The 20,724-nt window shown below is 40.1% G+C and overlaps 1 protein-coding gene across 2 annotated transcripts in view; it reads right to left on the reverse strand.

The window, feature by feature from the left end:
- The window catches only part of GPC3 (glypican 3), a 432,614-nt gene that overhangs the window by 146,198 nt on the left and 265,692 nt on the right, over positions 1-20,724 (reverse strand). For both annotated transcript variants that reach the window (XM_068533011.1, XM_068533012.1), the window contains exon 4: positions 6,411-6,544. In XM_068533011.1, coding sequence (XP_068389112.1) covers positions 6,411-6,544 — 134 coding nt within the window. The remainder of the gene's footprint in view (positions 1-6,410; positions 6,545-20,724) is intronic.

The raw sequence follows: 20,724 nt of genomic DNA on the forward strand, positions 1-20,724 counted from the left end.
CTGAGTCCCCAGATACAGTGTTACGGTACAGGCCACTCCTTCACGCAAAAGCTTCTAAATACTGTGAGAAAACAAATTTTGGTTTCCAAAGAAACTTTGATTTTTGAAAGGAAAGCCAGACATCCTATTTTTCAGGGTAGGAGACTTTCTAAACTGTTGGGAGAGTTAATGAGCTTTTCAAAAGAGGGCGACAACAGGTAATAACGTCCTCTGACACCACAGCCCTGAAAGCAGCAGAGTGTGACAGGAGTAGTTTACTGCCTACTGGGTTTACTGCGCCTGTCTTATTTCTTCTCTTCTTTGTCACTCCTTCCTAAACTTGTTCTGGCATGGGAATTAAGTGCATTTTATTTTTACCTTTTCTTAAATAAAGCTTTCTATCTCCCTGCTTATAATTTTAAAAGGAGGTGAGTTAAATATATTCTATTTATCTCTTTGAAGAAAGATACCTGAAACTAAATTGACATATTAATTATCCATGTATGACCCAGTCCAGATTTCTTTTCTTTGTGCTAGTAACCCATGACAGACAACAAAAGAATCTCCACCCGTGAACTAAGGCAGTCTGCTCAACTGAATTGTCTCTGGAAAAAAAAAAGGATAAAAGTTTGGACAATTAGTTGCCCGGGATGGGAAAACAACTTGATTGAAGGGAATGTTCTTTGATTCGAATTCCACTTTATTCTAATCATACATGCCAAACATACCATTTGACATATAAATAGTGAACCCTACGGCTCTCACTTGGGACAAACCCAATGCTTGCTCACAGCAGTCTACTCAGGAAAAAGAGTCTCTTCAATGTGTTAAATGTGGAACTAAAGGACAGGGCCCCTTTGCGTGCACGAGCCATTTTGAAATATTGCAGCTAGGCGCACGTGATCTTCCCTGGGGGGCTCCCACCATCCTCAAGAGGAGCGTCCCCTTCTTGGGTTGTGGACGAGGGGATTCCCTTTGCTTTCTTGCAATGATTTGCTTGGGCAGGCATCAAAGCAGCACTAATTGGAAACCACTGCAAGTAGAAAGCAGCCTTTCATCCCCAGCTGCAGATCCTGAACTTTTCTCCTTTATCATTAAGGATCTTATTTTTCTTAATATAAAATAATATAAGCTCATTATTTTTTTAAAAAATTAAAAACACAGCAAAGCCCATAAACTATTTATCATTAGAATGATGCAGGATCATACTTATTTCTGCTGCAGAGAACCTTTCATGGTCTGACCCCAAGCTATAATTTTCTACATTCCAGAGACTAGCCCATACTTTTTCTCATACTGTTCCCTTTGCCTGGAATACCCTCTTTCCCCTCCTCCATCTGTTGAATTTCTACTCTTCCTTCAAGGCCCAGCTCAAGAGTTACCTTTTCGCAGGAGAGCTGCTAACCTTCCCATCTATGACGCTGCCACTCTTCTGTACATAGCTCTGTTTTGGCACTCACCCCTCAATGCATCAAAATTATTTGTGTGTCTGTCTCCCTCACTAGGTTAGGAGCTTCTCCTAGTCCTCAGAGCCTAATCCTTACACCAGCATAGACGGTGTTCACAAAAGTTGAAAGAAGTAGAGTCCTATTTAGGGCAGAATGACTTGCACCAGACCTGAGACTCGTCGATTCACTCAGGACATACTTTGTTTTGTTCCGAGGGTGGAAGGCAGCAGTCTGAGAGGGAGTGGGAGTAAGCATTGATTTTGGACCAGGGAGCTGAGATCAGCTTTTGTTCTTTTCTTTCTAGGTCATTTACTGGTGTCACCTAATCCACTGCCCCTTTAGACCAAGTCAGAGAGGAAAGGGAGGAGGGGGAGTGCAGGACAGGGAAGGCTGGAATACGCAGATGTACTTTCACAAGGGTGGAGGGACTGTGTGACTTTCTCACAGGTTAGCATCTGGGCCAGAAGCTTGGTGTGTAGATGCTGAATGGACTATATTCAACTACAGATTTTGTGTTTGGAAAAGGGAAAGATATTGCTCATGTCATAAAATATCAAACTTTATGGGCAATATGCAAATGACAAGGTACACATTATCATAGGGGAAGTGGTGAAAGAGACATTCAATAGGGCAAAGGAGGGACAGCCTGACATCTGAGAGGAGCTGAAAGTATTAGAGTTGGAAAGGGCTGTGAAAATGTCATTTCTTTTATTCTGATTGTACTACTTATGCATCTTGTCCTACCCTCACTGTTTTAAACCTGATGACAGATATTTTCAATATTTGTATCTGAAAGGAATGCTGAGTCCCGTACTTAGGCCACCAGGTGAGTATCAAATCGCCTTTAAATTGATCTAAGCTATTTCTAAGATTAGTTGTGTGTTGCAAACTACCCAGTTGGGGGCAGACAAAACAAACAGATGACTTCTGAATGCTACCAAAGGAATCCTGCGTTTCTTTGTGTGTTTTTATTTTAATAAGGCAACGGGGCTTTTCAACTCATAATCAGATTCAGACAGCTTGCTCACAATCTCCACAGACTGAATGCTACAATAGGGTTCCTTTCTAATTATCATATTCTTAACCACAGAGGATAGAGCTGGAGCATGGGTGCGAGGGGTGCTGGAGGTACATATATTTTTTTGGACGGTGTGAAATCCTGTGCAGAACATACTGAGAAATGTATAGAGGTACTAACACTCTGCCACAGCAAGCCCTCTCAATAACATCAGATTGCAGGGGGCAGTGCATTTAGCAAGAGATCATCTTAATCCCCTATTTGCCACTCTCCCTAAGAGGGTTTACAATGCTATTTGACAGAGTTAAATGAAATCAGACACTCTCCTGTTGTTTTATTTTCTTATTCTGCCAGAGAATTCAGAAGGAAGGGCTTCACCTCAGTTTTGCTTCAGTGTGCAAAAAAGATGAGAAACACCATGGGGTGGGCTCACGTTCCCAACACCCAAAGGAGCCCTGCCTGACTACCACTTACTTAAGTCTACGGGCTTTTGCAATTTTTCTTACTATCCTTTCTTTTCTTTGGGGGTTAGCAACAAGTTCAAAAACGAATCTAAACAAAGTGTCAAATCTGGGTGCTTAGCCAAAAACTCATTTACCGATTTTTTTTCTTTCCCTGGAGGAATCAACATCCATACAGCCCTCCCTGGTAAGGCGAAAAGGGAATAGGTCCCATAGAGCCCAAGATAGAAGCCATGGCAGCAGGACCTTAATAAACGAACGTCCTATTTACTTATCAATGTGTCTAGGTTGACAGGGTGATCTCAAAATGCGACTGGAATACTGTGTTTATTTTGAAAAAGCTTTGCATGTGATTCTGTTACAAATTAATACACCATATCCTCAATGAAGTCTCCACTATACCTGGGCAGAGGTTCTCTCCTTCCCTGTAGGCTGCCTGTTTGCACTTACAAAACTGTTTTGAAATGATCGCTATTTAAGTCTATTTCCACATTAGACGGATTTGGAGAGCAGAGGCTGTGTCTTGATTTCCAGTGCACAGTATACATTCTGGCACATAATAGGTGTTTCCCAAATTTCTGCTGAGTTGAACAATATATAATATATATGTTATATATATATATATAATAATGCTATATATATATAAATAATATTTCATTTATATTATACTATAAATGTAATATAATATATAAAACAAACACTATATTACTTACAATTTCTGTTTTATTTTATGTATTATTTATAAATAATTAATCTATAATATTATATAAATTCCTCACTTCAGTGCAATATGCAAGAGGTTTCCACTAGTTAAAGGTCAATAAGTGAGGTTAAGTCCTCAGGTGGTTTGGGCAAAGAGTGAAAGCAATGGAGAGCAATGGACAAAGGACAGACAGGGGGGCTAAAGAGGGCCTGGAGAAATGGCCTAATTTTGTTTTCCCAGAAAGACAAAAAATTTCCCAAAGAACCCCTATGCTATATGGAAATGGTTCTCAGAGTATTTTGGTGCCAGGACCCCTGTGGTGGTTTTAAATATGTCCAGGGACTTCCCTGGCAGTCCACTGGTTAAGACTCTGTGCTTCTACTGCAAGGGGCCCAGGTTCGATCCTTGTTTGGGGAACTAAGATCCCACATGCCGTGTGGCATGGCCAAAAGATAAATAAATAAATAAATAAATAAAAATAAGTAAATAAAAATAAATTAAAAAGTCAGCAAACTCTTTGAAACTGCTCCTTTCAAGGGGTGGAGCTTAATTTCCCTCCCCTTGAATGTGGACTAGAATTGGTGACTTGCTTCTAGCAAATCGAATATGTCAGAAGTGACAGTATGTCACTTCCAAGACTAGGTCGTGAAAGACATCTCAGCTTTCTCCTTGCTCTCTTCCATGGCTCACTTATTCTGGGGAAGCCAGCAGCCATGTTGTGAGGACACTCAGAAGGTCCGTGTGGTGAGAAACTGAGGCCTCCTTCAAACAACCAACCAGCACTAACTTGCTCCATGTGTAAATGAGCCACCATGCGAGGGGACCCTCCAGCCTCAGTCAACACTCAGCGGACCACAGCTCCAGGTCACACCTTGACCAAAATTTCTTTGAGACTGAGGACCACCCAGCTAAGCCGCTCCCAAATTCCTGACAGAAACTGTGAGATAATAAATGTTTGTTGTTTTAAATAACTATGTTTTGTAGTAACTTGTTATATAGCACTAGATAACCAACACAACCCAAAGGGTCCCCCCCCGCCCCCGCCCAGGCCGTACCACTCGGCATGTAGGATCTTAGTTCCCCGACCAGGGATGGAACCCACGCCCCCTACAGTGGAAGCGTGGATTCTTAATCACTGGGCCGCCAGGGAAGTCCCTTTTCTTTCTTTCTTTCTATTTTTTCTTTTCCAAAGGGTTCTTAAAATTTATTAAGGACCCCAAAGAGCTTTTGTTTACATGATATATATTTATTGATATCTACTGTTTTAGAAATTAAAGCTCAGGAAAAAATTTTTTAAATTTATTATTAATTTTAAACTAACAATAATGAGTCTATATATGTTAGCATAAATTACATTTTTATGAAAAAAGTGAGAAAAGCGGTAATGCTTTTGCATTTTTGCAAAATATCTTTACTTCCGGTCTTAATAGGAGTCAGCTAAATTCTCCCATTGGCTTCTGCATTTAATGTGTTGCCATATTTTATTTTGGTTGAAGTGTATGAATAAAAGCCAGCTTCACATAGATACGTAGTTAGTAAAAGGAGGATCTTACAGACCCTCTGAAAGGGTTTGGGACTCCCTGAGTTCTCAAATCACACTTCAAAACTGCTGCTACAGGGAAACTAGAAATTTATTAGGTTGGAAGTCACCAAAAGAAAATGTGACTTCCTGAAATGCGTCTTTGGAGGACTATCTCCCAAGTGGCCTTACTGCCCTCTCTCACTCTAAACTGTGTCATATATGCCTAAGAGTTACCGTTTCAAAATCTCCTGTGGTAAATGGACATGAAAGGAAAAATTTAGCCCAAATATGAGACTATTACTTATTCCATCTCTTAATTTTCCGTCTCTAGGCCAATCTCTCCCAATCCTCTCAAAGTCATCATGAGGCAGAACTCATGTCTAGCTATTCTTAAGCCAGTGGCAGGGTTGGCTACCTGTGCAGTCCTTTTGGGGAAATCAATTCTCCCAGATTTGTGTTGAGCTTCCCAATCCAATTTCCACCCCTTATTTGTAACCATGAAACTAGAATAGGGAAGGAGGGAATCTGGATAGGGGGAGGAGGAATGAAGAGAATAAGCAACAAACTTTAATTTGGTCCCTTGACCGCTGTCTTAAGGAATAGAAACCAAATCCTTCATTTTATCATTCTTAAAGAGTGTGTACTACTTTATTTTAAATAGATAACTAACAAGGACCTACTGTATAGCACAGGGAACTCGGCTCAATATTCTGTAATAACCTAAATGGGAAAAGAATTTGAAAAAGAATGGATACCTGTATGGGTATAACTGAATCGCTTTGCTGTACCCCAGTAACTAACACATCACTGTTAATCAACTATACTCCAATATAAAATTTAAAAAAATTTTTTACAGAGTGTGTAGAGTGTGAAGTGTGTGTGTATACACATGAGCGTGTCTTGCCAGTTTCTCTTTGGTGAACTCACCCCTGACTCACTGTTTGTGGAAAGCCACAAACCAAGCCATGGAATTGTGAGACCAGATCATAAACAGAAAAGGTTTTGTTTAATCAATAAAGATCTTGAATAGAGAAGTCTATTCCACCCTGTGTTGCTGTACTGGATATTTACATATGGTCAATTTACATTTAAATATGGCTTGGATATAATACAATATCTTTTTTCTTTAACATTAACAGATGATAGATTTAATTAATCAAACACTCTACTCAGAAGAACTAAATAACATGTATTTAAGAAGCTTCCTTCCAATGGTTTTTGACCTTAAAGCACAATTGCTAATTGTATGCTGAAGTAGAGAAAAAAAAAAATCTCTCACCTTCTTCGGCTGGATAAGGTTTCTTCATGTTCTACATGAGCAACTTTTAATACCTTCTTGTCAATAAACAAATCTTCAGGATAATAAGCAGATCTATACTGACGTTGTTGAGAATGGGCACATAACTTGCCAATCTGAAAAAAGAAATGCAATATAATTATATGATACTTTCACAGACATGATAGTAGAAACAAACTCTGAAACGCACTTCAATTTCTTCCCCAATTTCTTTTTAAAGAGCAGAACGAAGCTATTACTGGAGTCAAAAAAGGTGATAATGCTTTCAGGGCAAAGAACCATCTGTGGAAAAGAAGGTTGAAGACTGTGGTAGGGGGCACTTTGAGCACAGTCTATTCAGAGACTTCCTAAGATGAAAATGCTTTTTCTCTATAGTGAAGTACACATTTGAGAAGACCCTCTACACAGGACTTATGCTACTGATACCTTTCAATGGCACTTGATATTTATCCCTATGAAGTTCACAAATGGGAACTGCCAAGTTTAGGAAAGTCTGGTGCAGGAAGTGAGGGGTGCGTGAGAGATGTGTAGAGTAGTCTGCTAATAGAAGAGTGACCTCCTGTGCACAAAGTGCTCCTGATTCTTCCGAGCATTTTCTTAGCTCTTTTTTTTAATGATACAAGTTTCAGGTGTACAGCATTATAATTTAAAGCTTAGCTCTTTTATACTCATATAGTAATGATAACAGTGGCATCAGCTTTCTTTTCTCAATTCTAAATGGTTGATTTGGTTAAATTACTTGTAGATTTGCTATTTTTTTCACTTTTGGTCAAAAGCCTGAATGAACTTTTGTATAAATAAGTATGAATATTAACATATGTCCCCCTTGTGCCGGACACTATGCTGCATTTCTTTGTGTGTTATTTTACTAAGGCAAAGGGCTTTTCAATTCATAATCAGATTCAGACAGCCCCATTTTATAGCTGAGGAAATTGAGGCTCAGAGGAGTTAAGTGACTTGCCTAAGACAAATAGGCAGGGGATTCACTGTCTGACTTTGAACCCATTTGTCTGACTTCAAAGCTAATGCAATATCACCTTCTGAGAAGATGATGCTTTATTTTCAGTTGCTTACATTCTACACTTTTGGGGAAAAAAAAAAAAAGAATTCCCAGTTCTCAAAAACATAGCCAACACAGCCAAGGTGAAAATATAGATTGTATACTTTAGGAAAAATACTAGAAATACCTTGTGAAAACAAGGGTCATATCTTTGTCACTTCTGTACCTCCATGGAATTCACACTGGATTTTGTACACTTAGGCCCTTAGTAAAGACAAATTCATTGAAGTGAACTGAAGGAAAATCCTCGTGTCCAATCTGGCACACCATTCCACTGATAGGCCATGGGCTCTGAGTTGTAATCCCAGCTTTTGGATTCCTGAAGATAGCCCTGAAATATTCTCTAAGTTATGTATCTCTTTATAAAAGCATAAATGGCACTTGGTTTGTATAGCTTTGCAAAGTTATCCATATATAAATAAATTTTTGAATTAGAAAAAAATCTAGAATCAGCAGTAGCATCACGTTTTATGAAAGACAGCAGCTATAGTATGATATTCAGACTTCTTCTGAATAGTTTATCTTAATGGGAATGAAACAAAAGTTGCAGACACTTTAAAATATTCCATTTGGTTTTGGAATGTATGATACTGAATTTTTCAGATGTGTTTATGTAACGCTATTTGACTTGGGCTAATATTAACTTCAAGTGAAGAATCTGCAGTCTCTGAATTTGCCCTACTTGGTAGCGGTCTGGTAGGGTACTTTACGTAGGGGACTTGCCCGGCTGTACTGCGGAGTTAACTTCCAATCACTTCTAAAGCACGTAATGCAGCTACAAATAACTGAGGGTAGCCTGTGCATCATAAAATTATGTCCATAGACACATATGTGTTTCTTTGTTAAACTGCAGGTGAGCGTTCATGGAACAAAACCTTGATTTTTCCTTCCATAAATATCTATTTGTGACTCTGTGAACATACATCAATGTGAGAGTCTATTTCACCAGGATCAAAGTATCCTTTTTTTTTTAAATTTATTTTTATATTTTTATTCTTGGCTGTGTTGGGTCTTCGTTTCTGTGCGAGGGCCTTCTCCAGTTGCGGCAAGCGGGGGCCACTCTTCACCGCGGTGCGCGGGCCTCTTCATTATCGCGGCCTCCCTTGTTGCGGAGCACAGGCTCCAGACGCGCAGGCTCAGTAGTTGTGGCTCACGGGCCTGGTTGCTCCGCGGCATGTGGGATCTTCCGAGACCAGGGCTCGAACCCGTGTCCCCTGCATTAGCAGGCAGATTCTCAACCACTGTGCCACCAGGGAAGCCCGATCAAAGTATTCTTAATCAGCACATTCGGGAGCACAGGACACATTCTCTTGACTGACACCTGTTCCAAATCCAGCACCAAAATCAAAATCTTTCACACATCTTTCACAGTAACTTGCCTACTTGCAACCCACAGCTGTGAAATCTCCCTCCCCATTGAAAGACCGCCCCTTGTATCAGTGAATACTAACTGGAACCCAGCAAGACTTTAAAGTTTTTAGCCCCTCCCAATCTACTGGAAAGGGCTGCAGCTGAGGCAAAAGTAGGAAGGTTAAGAACAAATGAGAATGTAGCCAGCCTGCAGTCTGACCCTTCTTCCCAAGCCACCCAATGTGGCATTATCAAGCCGACTTCCCAAGGCTCTGTGTGGGATAAGGGGCAAACAATGGTATCCTGCCAACACCCCCATCTGAAATCTGCCACGTCTTATCAGACAGCCTGTATTTTCTTCCACAAATCTACCAAGAAGCAAATTCTTCTCATATACAGAGTATTTGTCAAATGTATACACCCCCTTTGGGCCCTTCTCTCCACATCTTTTACCTCCACACTGTGTGAGCTGTAGGTGAATATTATGAGCTTATTTTGAGAAGTGGACACAAAAAGAAAACATAATTTACAAAGAGGTGAGGTATTAACATTAAAGAGGTCCTTTCAGCTTTATACTTGGGAAACATCAGGCTATGCTGGGAGACCTGGGTCTTATTCGACAGCTGTACTTGCTAAAGAAGCCAGCCTCCCAAGTGGCATTTGAGAAATCAGTATCCTGCCCAGGAGCTTTAGGCTCTTAAATAAAAAGTGCAATCCAATTTCCTTTCACTGACTAATGTACCTAGTCAAGGATACCACTATCTTTAAATTTAGTTAGCTGGGCTGAATTTATTGGACAGAAAGGTGTCTCTATCAATAGACCTGGAATGTAAAACCTTTTTGTTTTCCGTGAACTGTGATTCCTAATGGTGCCTTTATATATGTGCCAGGGCTTTCCTGGTTGAGAATCTGCCTGCCAATGCAGGGGACACGGGTTCGAGCCCTGGTCTGGGAAGATCCCACATGCCGCGGAGCAGCTGGGCCCGTGAGCCACAATTACTGAGCCTGCGCGTCTGGAGCCTGTGCTCCGCAACAAGAGAGGCCGCGATAGTGAGAGGCCCGCGCACCGCGATGAAGAGTGGCCCCCGCTTGCCACAACTAGAGAAAGCCCTCGCACAGAAACGAAGACCCGACACAGCCATAAATAAATAAATAAATATATATGTGCCAGAACCTGCGGCAGGGAAAGCAACAGTGCTCTGAAGTGTTATAAGACCTTGAAGTGTTATAAGAAGGCAGGGTCTCTGACCATATCCAGGCCAGCAGGTCATTCTAGTAACCCTAGCACCATTCTTCTCTAAGCAGGGTCCAGAAGCACTGGCTTTATACATACATGAGGAAAATACACTGCTGGGCCCAGCAAGGTATTTGTAAGTAAGAGCCTGGTAGACTGGACATCAGGAAGTGCAGCCTACAACCCCACTTCTACCTCTCACTCACAGAAGGACTTCCTTTTGACCTGCTCCCACAGCTTCACTCCACTCTAGTCTCAAACAAAAGAGGAAGATATGGTATTTGAAGTGCCATATTTTATTCTGGGCTCCTTTGAAAACGGGAGGGAGGAATTACTTTGCAAGTAGAGTATGTTACCAAAGATTCTGAAACCATGCCAAGCATTTGGATTTGATGCAATTCACGCATGCACCCCATAATTGACATGTCAAGAAATGCAGATACTCCACTGGTTACATTCATCCTCAGGCCCCCATTCATTGTTGGTTCTAGGAACTCTCAGGTGACAAAAACTCAGACTTGATCTTTCCCTGCGGATGGCTGAGCAGAGAAAGAGAGCCTATGTTGTAAGCTTCTCATCAACACCAATACCTCACTCCAGGCTAATGCTTCACAGAAAACTTCTATATCCATTCTCCATTCTATCCAGTGAGTCCTACAACAACCCTCTGAGGCATACAGTGAAGGTATTATTGACCCCATTTTAGAGATAAGGAAAGAGGCTCACAGAGGTTAAGGAACTGAAAAAAAGTCAAATGCCTAGGAAAGGGCAGAGCTGGGACTCGAACCCAGACCTGTCTGACTTTAAAACCTATGTTTTTCTTTTTGCTTTTTCCCCCTATGCCATGGATTTCTGTTAAGAGGATAGACTCTGGGGCTCCCAGTATTGGGTGTGGCCCACTTCTGTGGTCCTGTGGACATCCCATCCATAACTGGAGAAAGATAATGATTATGAAGACTGTAAAACTGTACTTCAAAGAAGGGCTAGTTATTAAAGATAAACAGAAAACTGGCATCCAATTTTAACCTAAGTTTCAGGCAGTATTGCTTGTGGAATGATGTAAACTCTTGGACCTGCCAGGCAAGAGCAATTTCATAACCATACTAAAGCACTGGATGTCAACTTCTGTGGGATGTGGGAAAGGTGGTTCTCAAGTAGGCCCAGGCTGCTGCCTGCAGGATACCCCTGGACCCAGCCTCCTGAAGTCAGATTCTTGGATTGGCTACAAAATCTTCCGTAATTTCTACAATTTAACCCAGGGCTCGTCTGATGTCTGGCCTGAGCATATTCTCTATAGTTTCCCCCCAAAAGGAGATTCCAGGTTGATCCTATGCCTACAAAAATAAAATGGGTTTAAGCTTTTAGCTATAAGAGCCAAAAAGATTAGAAAATAGGGGGAGCGCAACTACATTAAAGAGTATCTCTGACTCTCCTACTCTTAACTAGCCCTAAAAGATCTACTCTGCTCTCAATTTAAAAATCAGATGTATGACTTTACATTCTCCTTCTCAAGAAGTAGATAAGAGGGGTGTGTGTGTGTGTGTATGTGAGTCTGTGTGTTCTAACTTATATGGCCCATAATAGAAGGAACAGCAGGAGGGAGGGGGAAGAAGAGGAGGAAGGAGAGGAAGAAGCAGAAGTGGAAAGAGAAAAGTTCCCATCACTAAGTCTGTGGCAGGAGAAGACCCACGGACACATCAGTCTGCCCTCAGAAACCTGACAGCTTTTGACAGGGAAGATGGATGTCACACTGAATTGTACTCCGGGAGCAGTACAACTCGTTCCCTCTCAAGAGCTGTACCTGAGGCCACCAAGACTTGAGGACCTCTAGAGGACCTTTTCAGTTTTATTTAATTATACAATAACTATTCTGCTAGAATCCGGCTGATGACTGTGGTACCAAGGAGTGCTCTTCTGAGAACTGTTGCTAAATAACTGGTATAAATCTAGTCTTTTTTTTTTTTTTTTTTAAATCTAGTCTTTGATCGCCAATGGATTCATCAGAACCCTGAAGAATTAAAAATAAAACTTCTGGCTTCTATAGACAAGTGAAATTAGACTAAGCATGAAAGAACGTAGACCTTATCACCTAGATTCCATCTTATTTTTCCCAGGGACCCCAGTGGACTTTGCCGAAGACACTGTGGGTGTGCTCTAAAAGAAAAGAGAGACACAGGATTATTAAGGATTGCACAACTGGATGATGGTAGAATGCTACGGATTTTCCTCTTTCTCACTGCCCTTGGCTCAGCAGAGGGTAACTGGAACACCATAATGACATCTACTGTCGTACCATCTTCCTCTGGACTATGACACACAAGAGAAAGGAAGGACCTTCAAGATGGCGGAGGAGCAAGACATGGAGATCACCACCCTCCCCACAAATACACCAAAAATACATCTACATGTGGAATAACTCCTACAGAACACCTACTGAACACTGGTAGAAGACCTCAGACTTCCCAAAAGGCAAGAAAATCCCCACGTACCTGGCCGTGAGGCTGACAGGGTCTTGGTGCTCCGGCCGGGTGTCAGGCCTGAGCCTCTGAGGTGGGAGAGCCAAGTTCAGGACATTGGCCCACAGAGACCTCCCGGCCCCATGTAATATCAATCAGCGAGAGCCCTCCCAGAGATGTCCGTCTCAACACTAAGACCCAGCTCCACTCAATGACCAGTAAGCTCCAGTGCTGGACAACCCATGCCAAACAACTAGCAAGACAGGAGCACAACCCCACCCATTAGCAGAGAGGCTGCTTAACATCATACTAAGTTCACAGACACGCCAAAACACACCACTGGACTCAGTCCTGCCCACCAGAAAGACGAGATCCAGCCTGATCTACCAGAACACAGGCACCAGTCCCTTCCACCAGGAAGCCTATGCAACCCACTGAACCAACCTTAGCCACTGGGGACAGACACCAAAAACAACGGGAACTACAAACCTTCAGCCTGCGAAAAGGAGACCTCAAACACAGTAAGTTTAGCAAAATGAGAAGACAGAGAAATACGCAGCAGATGAAGGAGCAAGGCAAAAACCCACCAGACCAAACAAATGAAGAGGAAATAGGCAGTCTACCTGAAAAAGAATTCAGAGTAATGACAGTAAAGATGATCCAAAATCCTGGAAATAGAATGGAGAAAATACAAGAAACATTTAACAAGGACCTAGAAGAACTAAAGAGCAAACAAACAATGATGAACAACACAGTAAATGAACTTAAAAATTCTCTAGAAGGAATCAATAGAAGAATAACTGACGCAGAAGAACAGAGAAGTGACCTCAAAGATAAAATAGTGGAAATAACTACCGCAGGGCAGAATAAAGAAAAAAGAATGAAAAGAATTGAGGACAGTCTCAGAGACCTCTGGGACAACATTAAATGCACCAACATTGGAATTATAGGGATCCCAGAAGAAGAAGAAGAGGAAAAGAAAGGGACTGAGAAAATATTTGAAGAGATTATAGTTGAAAACTTCCCTAATAGGGGAAAGGAAATAGTCAATCAAGTCCAGAAAGCACAGAGAGTCCCATACAGGATAAATCCAAGGAGAAACATGCCAAGACACATATTAATCAAACAATCAAAAATTAAACACAAAGAAAAAATATTAAAAGCAGCAAGGGAAAAACAACACATAACATACAAGGGAATCCCCATAAGGTTAACAGCTGATCTTGCAGCAGAAACTGCAAGCCAGAAGGGACTGGCAGGAAATATTTAAAGTGATGAAAGGGAAAAACCTACAAACAAGATTACTCTACCCACAAGGATCTCTATCAGATTTGACGGAGAAATTAAAACCTTTACAGACAAGCAAAAGCTAAGAGAATTCAGCACCACCAAACCAGCTTTACAAGAAATGCTAAAGGAACTTCTCTAGGCAGGAAACACAAGAGAAGGAAAACACCTACAATAACAAATCCAAAACAATTAAGAAAATGGTAATAGGAACATACATATTGATAATTACCTTAAATGTAAATGGATTCAATGCTCCCACCAAAAGACATAAACTGGCTGAATGGATACCAAAACAAGATCTGTATACATGCTGTCTACAAGAGACCCACTTCAGACCTAGGGACACATACAGACTGAAAGTGAGGGGATGGAAAAAGATATTCCATGCAAATGGAAAGCAAAAGAAAACTGGAGTAGCAATTCTCATATCAGACAAAATAGACTTTAAAATAAAGACTATTACAAGAGACAAAGAAGGACACGACATAATGATCAAGGGATCAATCCAAGAAGAAGATATAACAATTGTAAATATTTATGCACCCAACATAGGAGCACCTCAATACATTAGACAAATGCTAACAGCCATAAAAGGGGAAATCGACAGTAACACAATCATAGTAGGGGACTTTAACACCCCACTTTCACCAATGGACAGATCATCCAAAATGAAAATAAATAAGGAAACACAAGCTTTAAATGACACATTACACAAGATGGACTTAATTGATATTTATAGGATATTTCATCCAAAAACAACAGAATACACTTTCTTCTCCAGTGCTCATGGAACATTCTCCAGGATGGATCATATCTTGGGTCACAAATCAAGCCTTGGTAAACTTAACAAAATTGAAACCATATCAAGTATCTTTTCCGACCACAATGTTATGAGACTAGGTATCAATTACAAGGAAAAAAAATCTGTAAAAAACATAAACACATGGAGGCTAAACAATACACTACTCAATAACCAAGAGATCACTGAAGAAATCAAAGAAGAAATCAAAAAAATACCTAGAAACAAATGACAATGAAAACACGATGACCCAAAACCTACAGGATGCAGCAGAAGCAGTTCTAAGAGGGAAGTTTATAGCAATACAATCCTACCTTAAGAAACAAGAAACATCTCAAATAAACAACCTAACCTTACACCTAAGGCAATTACAGAAAGAAGAACAAAAAAACCCCGAAGTTAGCAGAAGCAAAGAAATCATAAAGATCAGATCAGAAATAAATGAAAAAGAAATGAAGGAAATGATAGCAAAGATCAATGAAACTAAAAGCTGGTTCTTTGAGAAGGTAAACAAAATTGATAAACCATTAGCCAGACTCATCAAGAAAAAAAGGGAGAAGACTCCAATCAATAGAATTAGAAATGAAAAAGGAGAAGTAACTGACACTGCAGAAAAACAAAGGATCATGAGAGATTACTACAAGCAACTCTATGCCAATAAAATGGACAACCTGGAAGAAATGGACAAATTCTTAGAATAGCACAACCTTCCTAGACTGAACCAGGAAGAAATAGAAAATATAAACAGACCAATCACAAGCACTGAAATTGAGACTGTAGTTGAAAATCTTCCAACAAACAAAAGCCCAGGTCAGATGGCTTCACAGGTGATTTCTATCAAACAATTAGAGAAGAGCTAATACCTATCCTGCTCAAACTCTTCCAACATATAGCAGAGGGAGGAACACTCCCAAACTCATTCTATGAGGCCGCCATCACCCTGATACCCAAACCAGACAAAGATGTCACAAAGAAAGAAAACTACAGGCCAATATCACTGATGAACATAGATGCAAAAATCCTCAACAAAATACTAGCAACCTGAATCCAACAGCACATTAAAAGGATGGTACACCATGACCAAGTGGGGTTTATCCCAGGAATGCAAGAATTCTTCAGTATACGCAAATCAATCAACACGATAAACCATATTAGCAAATTGAAGGAGAAAAACCATATGATCATCTCAATAGATGCAGGAAAAGCTTTCGACAATATTCAACACCCATTTATGATAAAAACGCTCCAGAAAGTAGGCATAGAGAGAACTTACCTCAACATAATAAAGGCCATATATGACAAAACCACAGCCAACATCGTTCTCAATGGTGAAAAACTGAAACCATTTCCTCTAAGATCAGGAACAATACAAGGTTGCCCACTCTCACCACTGTTGTTCAACATACTTTTGGAAGTTTTAGCCACAGCAATCAGAGACGAAAAAGAAATAAAAGGAATCCAAATCGGAAAAGAAGAAGTAAAGCTGTCACTGTTTGCAGATGACATGATTTTATATAGAGAGAATCCTAAAGATGCTACCAGAAAACTACTGGAGCTAATCAATGAATATGGTAAAGTAACAGGAAACAAAATTAATGTACAGAAATCTCTCGCATTCCTATACACTAATGATGAAAAATCTGAAAGAGAAATTAAGGAAACACTCCCATTTACCATTGCAACAAAAAGAATAAAATACCTAGGAATAAACCTACCTAAGGAGACAAAAGACCTGTATGCAGAAGACTATAAGACACTGATGAAAGAAATTAAAGATGATACATACAAATGGAGAGCTATACCATGTTCTTGGATTGGAAGAATCAACATTGTAAAAATGACTCTACTACCCAAAGCAATCTACAGATTCAATGCAATCCCTATCAAACTACCACTGGCATTTTTCACAGAACTAGAACAAAAAATTTCACAATTTGTATGGAAACACAAAAGACCCCGAATAGCCAAAGCAATCTTGAGAAAGAAAAACGGAGCTGGAGGAATCAGGCTCCCAGACTTCAGACTATACTACAAGGCTACAGTTATCAAGACAGTATGGTACTGGCACAAAAACAGAAACATAGATCAATGGAACAGGATAGAAAGCCCAGAGATAAACCCACGCATACATATGGTCACGTTATTTTTGATAAAGGAGGCAAGAACATACAATGGAGAAAAGACAGCCTCATCAATGAGTGGTGCTGGGAAAACTGGACAGCTACATGTAAAAGAATGAAATTAGAACAATTCCGAACACCACACACAAAAATAAGCTCAAAATGGATTAAAGACCTAAATGTAAGGCCAGACACTATAAAACTCTTAGAGGAAAACATAGGCAGAACACTCTATGACATAAATCACAGCAAGATCCTTTTTGACCCACCTCCTAGAGAAACGGAAATAAAAACAAAAATAAACAAATGGGACCTAATGAAACTTAAAAGCTTTTGCACAGCAAAGGAAAAAGTAAACAAGACGAAAAGACAACCCTCAGAATGGGAGAAAATATTTGCAAATGAAGCAACTGGCAAAGGATTAATCTCCAAAATATACAAGCAGCTCAATATCAAAAAAACGAACAACCCAATCTAAAAATGGGCAGAAGACCTAAATAGACATTTCTCCAAATAAGATATACAGATTGCCAACAAACACAGGAAAGGATGCCCACATCACTAATCATTAGAGAAATGCAAATCAAAACTACAATGAGATATCACCTCACACTGGTCAGAATGGCCATCATCAAAAAATCTACAAACAATAAATTCTGGAGAGAGTGTGGAAAAAAGAGAACCCTCTTGCACTGTTGGTGGGAATGTAAACTGATACAGCCACTGTGAAGAACAGTATGGAGGTTCCTCAAAAAACTAAAAATAGAACTACCGTATGACCCAGCAATCCCACTACTAGGCATATACCCTGAGAAAACCATAATTCAAAAAGAGTCATGGACCACAATGTTCACTGCAGCACTATTTACAATAGCCAGGACATAGAAGCAACCTAAGTGTCCATCGACAGATGAATGGATAAAGAAGATGTGGGGGCTTCCCTGGTGGCGCAGTGGTTGAGAGTCTGCCTGCCAGTGCAGGGGACACGGGTTTGAGCCCTGGTCTGGGAAGATCCCACATGCCGCTCCGCAAGAGGAGAGGCCGCGATAGTGGGAGGCCCGTGCACCGCGATGAAGAGTGGCCCCTGCTTGCCACAACTGGAGAAAGCCCTCGCACAGAAACGAAGACCCTACACAGCCATAAATAAATAAAAATTAAAAAAAAAAAAAAGATGTGGCACATATATACAATGGAATATTACTCAGCCATAAAAAGAAACGAAATTGAATTATTTGTAGTGAGGTGGATGGACCTAGAGTCTTTCATACAGAGTGAAGTAAGTCAGAAAGAGAAAAACAAATACAGTATGTGAACACATATATATGGAATCTAAAAAAAAAAGAAATGGTTCTGATGAACCTAGGGGTGGGACGGGAATAAAGACGCAGACCTACTAGAGAATGGACTTGAGGACACGGGGAGGGGGAAGGGTAAGCTGGGATGAAGTGAGAGAGTGGCATGGACATATATATACTACCAAATGTAAAAGAGATAGCTCGTGGGAAGCAGCCGCATAGCACAGGGAGATCAGCTCGGTGCTTTGTGACCACCTAGAGGGGTGGGATAGGGAGGGCGGGAGGGAGTGGCAAGATGGGGGGGATATGGGGATATATGGTAAGTATAGCTGATTCACTTTGTTATACAGTAGAAACTAACACAACATTGTAAAGCAATTATACTCCAATAAAGATGTTAAAAAAATAAAGTTTTAAAACAAGAGATTTAAACATAATCTATCATGATATTCTCCTGTAAAAATACTTAATAGATAAAACAGATATGTTTGTATCTTAAGTCTTATTTTTAAAAATATATATGATTTTAAAAGTTCTGGTAAAGCTTTAAGTGCATTTGAAAACTTGAAATTATGCTACTTCAGAAATAGTAATTTACAAAAAAAATAAATAAATAAAAATAAAACTTCCTCTATGGTTATGCAATTTAAATATCAAGTCTGACCCTGCGGTCCACTCTGGAGGAATATTACCTGTGGCATTTGTTTTAGGGTACCTTGGGGTTGGGGGTAGGGTAGGGTGGGCATGCCATACATTTCCAGTTAAAATAAAATAATGAACTTCAGTTCATTCTGTTAAATTTTCTATTGTATCATTGTTCAATTTCACTTAATTAAATCTTAAAAGCTTTAAAACAAAATATACATTGAAATTATGTGATATACAACATAAACTTTTAAATAGTAACAACCATGCCCATTTAACAATTCTACAGGTATAATAAAAATGCTAATATATGTTAATGCTTAGTCTGTGGTTAATGTTTTGTCTTGTTAGTTTCCCCAGGGCTTTTATTACTGATTTAAATCTGCCACACTACTCAACTGATTGCACTGCTTCCACAAACTGCAGGGAAGTAGCTCCAATGAATACTGATTAACAGAAATGTACAAACATTTGGCTGGGCAAACCATTCTTATTATATGCTTGTAATAATTACATACGTTTTCGTACAATGAGATGGGCATGGCAGGCAGTTTCCACTCATTTATCCTCCAGAAAATATGCATATGAGCATTAACTTAATTTATAACCTTGTACTTCAGTAAGCACATCATTATTAATTAACTATTGATTGATCTGGATATAGAGCACAGAGGATAATGAACAGACCTGGTAACAATGTAAGCATTTTATCCCCCCAGAGATTTGCTGTGACTCATCATTAATTGCTTGACCATTAAAATAAAAGTTCACTAATAATCTGTAATGCATTCTGAACCAAGCTATTTTAAGGAATCAGGTGCCATTGTTTGAACATTCCATTCAAGTCAGCTCTTTTCAATAAATTGGAATTTTTTAAAAAAGGAACTAATGTCCTACAGATCAATCTGCTGTTAAGTTGAACTATAGCACTATATTATATAGCGAAAAGAGCACACAAGTTGGAGTCAGGAGACCTTGGTTCCAGCCCCAGCTCATCCTCTTACCATTTCAATAACTCTAGATAAGCCTTTTAATCTCCTCCAAACTCAGCTTCCTCACCTGAAAACCGGAACAACTGCCGTACCTGGCAGTAACAACAGTAACAACTGCCGTACCTGGCAGAAGTGTGCGGATCAAATAAAATAATGGATGAAAGTGTAATGCCTCCCACATCCAGATAGAAATCTGACTCACTCATTCTGTAAGAGGCAACCGCTTACCTTCTGCAGCCCACTTTGTGTGCTAGAGTCCTGGCTCAGCTGGTCAGGTACACAGCTAGCTATAAGTAATATTTGGAGGAGTTCTTTTAAAGGGGGACTTTGGGAAAACAGTGCAAGTATTTGGTGAGACTGTGTTCCCACTCTGAAAGGGAGCCATATTGAGTTTGCCCCCATTGTTCATGCATCACAGTCTGATCTGTCTTGCTCTGGGACACCTGGAATATCCCCTTCTGTTCTTCAGGGCTCTAGTTACTGATGGGTGGTACGTGATCTTTGCCAGTTACCCTGTGCCTCTAACCTGTTTGCTTGTGTCCGTGGAAATGAATGTTGTGGGGATGGGAGAAAGGTTTTAAAAAATCCTTTTGTGGAAGAGACTTGCATTTTACTAATGTAGAGCTGCCACAAGCGCATTCTGAGCAGAAAATAGAACCCTGCATGTGTGCCTAACGCTTTTTATGCAATACCAATCCCTTCTCAGCACCAGGAGCCCAGGACATTATTGCTTAATCACATATGACAAATATTGTGGAGGTTAAAAGAGATCTTCATGTAGGCAATAAACTCATTACTGAATTCAAACACCACTCCTTCAAATGTACGCACGCATCTGCTTGTGTCCTTGTCCCAGTGAAAAGGAATCATCACCTTCTCAGTTGCGCAAACCGGAAGAAACTGAAGCGTTTCTGGTAAATTCTCCCTCTCCCTGACTTCTCTATGTCCAGCCACAAAGTCTTATTTTTCTCTCTCTTATAAATAACTTTTAAACTTTTGTACTTTCCTCCATACTCAGGCTTAGGATACCATTAACTCTTAGAGCAGTGCTTCTC

The sequence above is a fragment of the Eschrichtius robustus genome, chromosome X (assembly GCF_028021215.1).
Source record: "Eschrichtius robustus isolate mEscRob2 chromosome X, mEscRob2.pri, whole genome shotgun sequence".
Classification (NCBI taxonomy): Eukaryota; Metazoa; Chordata; class Mammalia; order Artiodactyla; family Eschrichtiidae; genus Eschrichtius; species Eschrichtius robustus.